The sequence below is a fragment of the Terrapene carolina genome, unplaced genomic scaffold, assembly GCF_002925995.2.
Source record: "Terrapene carolina triunguis isolate 2854851 unplaced genomic scaffold, T_m_triunguis-2.0 Scaffold68, whole genome shotgun sequence".
Classification (NCBI taxonomy): domain Eukaryota; kingdom Metazoa; phylum Chordata; order Testudines; family Emydidae; genus Terrapene; species Terrapene triunguis.
This window is the reverse complement of record NW_020664419.1, coordinates 24564044-24570043: the sequence shown is the minus strand read 5'-3', so window position 1 is coordinate 24570043 and position 6000 is coordinate 24564044. Positions and strand designations below refer to the sequence as shown.

At 40.4% G+C, this 6000-nt stretch overlaps 1 protein-coding gene across 1 annotated transcript in view; it reads right to left on the bottom strand.

Annotated features, from left to right (window-relative positions):
- The window catches only part of KIF21A (kinesin family member 21A), a 112261-nt gene that overhangs the window by 11092 nt on the left and 95169 nt on the right, over positions 1 to 6000 (bottom strand). The window contains 2 exon segments of the mRNA XM_024200814.2: positions 1184 to 1348; positions 2874 to 3054. Coding sequence (XP_024056582.2) covers positions 1184 to 1348; positions 2874 to 3054 — 346 coding nt within the window.

Genomic DNA, 6000 nt, shown 5'->3' with positions numbered 1-6000 from the left:
CTACTTTTATGTCAGATAATTCTAACTACAGGCAATTATCTCCACTTTAGCTAGTCTTTGCATTCCGACTATTTCTGGATGTCTGTATTCTGATTTGCATAACCACTGTCTGGTTATTTTCAATTACCATATATTATGTAAATCCAGTTGCTCTCATTGGGTGATAGCCACTACTAGTCTGAATGCAGGCATTAGCAAAATCATTTTTCAGTAACTACCTTAAATATGCAAGTCTCTGTACCCTGGTGGGCTACTCTAATCTGTCTTTTCACTTGTGCCATTTTCAAACTGCTTACTTCTGACTCATTTTGACTGAACAGAAAATGACGACTCTTTTCACTGCAGCTGCTATATATAAGCCTGATCCTGCAGATTCTCACTACCAGGCGAGTGCCTGCTATGGCTCTGATCCTACAATGAGCTCCTCAGAGAGCACCATTCACTTAAAGAGGGTGCTACCTACACATAACTCATTGCAGGATTGGGGCATGAGTGAGTATTCGGGCAGTAAGGGTTGGCAGTATCAACCTACATGTGTTTGTTTTGAGCTGTGTTTCAGAACTGAACTGGGGTTGTGTGGGGCTGGAATTATCTCAGTGCAAACAAAATGACCATTATTCTGAGGGGAAGGCTTTGCTGACCTGGTGGTAGTAGGGAGGAGAGATGCAAGGAATGCAGAAAATGAGTCAAAAGGTTTTTAAACCCAATTCCACAATCTCACAGCCCCATTTTCTTTGCTTCTATGGTTTCCTCCCCTCTATCACATACATTTTAGTTTGCTGACCTGTAGGGAAGGCAGGAATGGGGAGCAGGGAAAGGGGATAAGGAATGAAGAAGGAAAGCAGGGGAAATGACTGGGGAGTTAAGAAAGGCCAACGAATAAGGTTGTATGCTTTTCATTTAAAATTCACTTTTCAACCCCGTTTTTATTCTTTTCCACTCATTTAAAAAGTCAATGTTTAATTCAAAGACTCAGCCCACTAGTAATTAAGCAATAACTTCAGGGTGTGTTGTATTGGGTCAGTAATAACCATAGTGTGGACTAATTAGTCCCTTGGACTTTGACCTACATGCTTGTTCAGACATGGATATTGCCTCACGAACAGGAAGCATCCTGGTGCTATCTTTGTCATATATTCTGGTAAATATCTAGAGAATATTATCTTTTGCCTTAGTTATGTACCTTTTAAGGTCCCACATCCTTACTGCATTTCCAGAAGCTGCATAGAGGAAAGTGCCTGTTGGATTTAGTGCAATTTGGTTGATCTGGTTTTCTCCAGCAGGAATAGTTACTGTTCTGTTAGTGCTTCCAGAACAACCATCACCCGACATAACCTGGCCTGAAGACCTGAATATTACCAAAAAGAGACTCTTACATTTTGTTTAAAAATAAGCATGCTTATTTGAATGTAGAAGAACCACAGACCGATTTTGAATGCTGAATAATATAGGCAAATCCACAGAAACACTCTATACATGGATTTAAAAAAATTGGAGTTTCCACATATTATAAATAAATATTTACTGAGTCTGCATCCATAAAGAGGCTGGCACCAACAAGCTATGCATTTGTACTATATTGACCAGTGACTGGGATCTCAAACTAGGCAGGATCAGCCTTGTAAGTACTTGGATGGGAGACTTTCAGGAAAAAACCCAGGTGCTGATTATTCAGGAGGCGGCATTCTTCTCTCTAACACATGCTGATTGTCTGCCTGTTGATTCATCCCCAGCACAACAGTAGGGTCATGGTGCTATCGGAATTGCCAAATTCCTGATAAATTGAGGTGTAAGATTCAGTGGCATATTTTTGCAAGAGTGGAGATGTTAACCCTGATATTCTGGCCAAATTCTAGCTTAGGTAACTACATTCTGCTCACTACATTTCTGTTGTTTCAATTGGCTAAATTGATTTCTCTTCCTAAAAACTGTTGTGTATTTATGCTGACACAAAATGACTGCTGTGTTGCACCATACAGGTGGTTGCAGTGGAGTGGTGGATAAAGTGATAACACATATAACTGTACATATAGACAACAGCAACAAAAGGGGTTGTGTCCTCATTACCTTTACCCTGTAGTGATACTATAAGAGAGGCCTCAGATCAAAGCTTGTAGAGCTGATAACTTCATGACAGCTGCAGTTCTTGGTAGCTGCCTCCTTTGCTCCTCCCATAAGCAACCCAGCCACTCCTACTCCTCTCCCAAACCCTTCCCCTTGCTCTCTCCCCAGAACTCATACAATCCCCTTCCTATCCCACCTCTACTTCCACATCCCCACTAGCCAGCACTAAGATGCAATCTCAAGTGAGATGCTAGTATTTTTAAATTCACTCAGAAAAGGGGTTCCCTTCAAATATTAGCTCTGACTTTTGAATGATAGTGTTTTTAAACTAGCCTGAATACAGAATACTCATCTTAAACTCTTGTATTTAAAGATAAGATAGAGATAGATTCATGTTTGGTTAGGGTTCTAAGTATCCCCATAAAAAAACTCTCCCATACCTTTAAAACTGAATAGAACTATCGTGTAAAGACTCAACTCACTCAACCAAGACCAAAATGCCATCTCAGGGCTGAAAAAAACCTGAAGTTAAAGACAAAGCTGTTTTTTCTCAGTGGAACATAGCAAAAGAAAAACCTCACAATACTTTCCTTTTCCCTAGACACTGTGGGTCTACCCCTAAAAGTCCAGGTTTAAAGTCAATGGAAGTCTGTTCAGGGAGTTGGAGCCCTTATATTGGTTTCTTTGCAGTCCCATAATATTCTGTACATAAAATATGATCTTTACACCTTCTCTTATTAAGACAAATGCAATTTTATTTAAAATTAAGAATCATTCAGCTCTCTGCATTTGAGATTTAAGTCACTTACGTCAATGTCCGAATACACTTGGCAGAATCTCTGATGTCCCACACCTTAATATAAGATGTTGAAATTGTGAAGACCAGGCTAGTATAGTTGCAATATTTTACAGATACAACATTGTTAGGATGACTTCCTAGAGACATAATCTCTTGTCCAGTTACCAGATTCCATACTTTACAAGTGCGATCTAAAAAAAGACACACAGAAGAGAAAATGTGTATATTTTTCTCCATATAAAAATTTATATTTATGTTTATATATCATAGTCCTAGAATCATACAATATCAGGGTTGGAAGGGACCTCAGGAGGTCATCTAGTCCAACCCCCTGCTCAAAGCAGAAGCAATTCCCAACTAAATCATCCCAGCCAGGGCTTTGTCAAGCTTGACCTTAAAAACCTCTAAGGAAGGAGGTTCCACCACCTTCCTAGGTAACCCATTCCAGTGCTTCACCACCCGCCTAGTGAAAAAGTTTTTCCTAATATCCAACCTAAACCTCCCCCACTGCAACTTGAGACCATTACTCCTTGTTCTGTCTTCTGGTCTTATTTAGTCCGCCCACTGCTAAAGGACCTCCCCCCAGCCTAAGGGAAGGATCCACAGGACCTGGATAACCAAGTAATTCCGGGGGACAACTAATGAAATAACAGGGATAGGAGTGTGGTCAAAGGATCAAACGAAAGGAACCACAGGGGGACACCGAGCAGAGAGTCTTCTGGTACCACTGAGAACAGTCTAGATCCAGCCTCTTTGGAACCCCCTTTCAGGTAGTTGAAAGCAGCTATCAAATCCCCCCTCATTCTTCTCTTCTGCAGATTAAACAATCCCAGTTCCCTCAGCCTCTCCTCATAAGTCATGTGCTCCAGCCCCCTACTCATTTTTGTTGCCCTCCGCTGGACTCTTTCCAATTTTTTCACATCCTTCTTGTAGTGTGGGGCCCAAAACTGGACACAGTATATCACTCCCTGCAGCATTTTAGGTCCCTCACAAATGATTGAATTCAATATGTCCCAACAACCATATGTGGACATCTCCATGCTGCAGCAAAACTACATCCAGTTTATAATAAAATATGTTCCTTCTTAACATACCAGCTCCCAAGAGCATTTCACACCCAATGTACAATAGCCTCACAATCAGTCCTTGGTCAGTCCCTCCACAGGGAAAATGTGAGAAGATAGGTGGAAGTTGCAGACTATCCTGATGATCACAACATTTGGGCTATGGAAGATCACGGGACACCTCACCAAGAACACACTGCAGCAGGAGGCTGAAAGCCTGAGCACCACAGATGACCTTGACTGACAAGTTAACATGTGAGGAGAGAGGCATTCTCTCTGGAAGTCAGGTCCCAAACTATTCAGGGCTTCAGGCACCTCTGAAAATCCCAGTCCCAGTGGGTAAAATGCCCAGTTCCAGTTTCAATGAGATTTAAGTACCTAAGGCCTCGTCCACACACAAAAAATATACTGCTTTATCTGCTTTGGTATAGTTAAAATGGCACAGCCCTCTAGGGTGGATGCAGTTATACCAGTATAGCTTATTCCTGTTTGGGAAGAGGAATAAGAGATACCCGTATAAGCACATTTTTACCAATAAAACTGCATCCACACCTGGGGTTGTAGCAGCATAACTGTATCAGTAAAAAAAACCAAAAAACATATCCCTAATGATGTAATTTTACTAGCACAAGAAGTGTGGATAGACCTGGACTCTCTTCAGATGCTTTGAAAACCTTAGCTTTAAAGTCCAAACCTATACCTTCCGCTGAACCCTCAAATGAAATTAGCAGCCAGTGCAGCTTCTGGAACACTGACATAACGTACTCTAAGTAGGCCACTGCCTTCTACATTAATTGCAATTTCCAAAGGGTTTCAAACACATTAAGTAAATAAAAGTCTATGCCATTTTGCAGCTTTATCAGGTTTCCCCCCGACTAATATTTACCTTTCTTAAACAAATGCTTGTTACATATAGGAAACTAACAAGTGGCAAGAAAAACAAATATTTACCCCACCTGCCAATGTGCTTCTTAGTTCCAAAAATTTAGGACGCTTTGAAAACTTTTTAAAGACCACAAATCTAAATTTAAAACACTAATTTAAACTACCTTTTGTCACATAACTACTAAAATTGAAATCTTATTGCAATTCAACTGAGCAAAAACATTTTTAATCATATCGTCACAGTGAAAATAGCCACAAATACAACAAAAGGCAGCAGACAAGAGATACACATTTCTTCCTGCCATCACTGATGCACGTCCAAAATTTAGCAGCGCACATCCCCTGTAAACTTGCAAAAATATTAGATTTTTAACAAGAACATGAACATTTATATAATTTCCCACAAATGTAAGCAGGAAAAATAATAAACAAAATAAAATTAGAAAATGTTGGCAGCATTTGACTTCTACTAGCTTTTCAGCCATCAAGGCTATAACTCGATACTGGTAAGAACAGTCAGTGATGCTATGTGCCACCAAAAGAAATAATCAGAATAGGTTTCACCAGATTACTCGAATATGATCTACAGGGGGACCCATACTTAGGTGGTGTTTTCTAGAAAGGAATATAAGGGTAAACTGGGGGAGGCACTGAAATCTTGGTATTTATTATTTAATGAAGAGGGGAGTTTTTCCATCACTAAGCTATACTTCATGCCCTGCAGCTACTCCAATTCACTTCGGCCCCATCCTAGGAGGAGAACCACGTGGGCTGTCAATGGGGTGCTGAGTGGGAGCAGAGGTCCATACATGTCATTCTTCATGCAAGTTAGAGGCCTTGAAATGCCTCTCTTACATTTTTGGCTGCATGGATATTACAGCTGCAGAGCTTTTTACTAGCTACATCACAAAGATATTCAGGAAGAGCTCCAGAAAGAACGAATATAGAGTAAATGGGAAATAAATGTCTTTTTCTACATTCATTTGTGTATCTGCAACCAAAATCAAGGAATTAGGATGGAGAGTCACTAAAGATGAGTAAAAGAGTCGCTTTCTAACCACAGTTTCTAGCAGCATGGAGAGAGAGTGTAATCTCTTGTAGGCTCCAATACTGCAAACATACTTCTGCACATAGTTAACTCTAAGCACTTGTGTACCCAGGCTGAAATCAATACAACTGCTCACACGT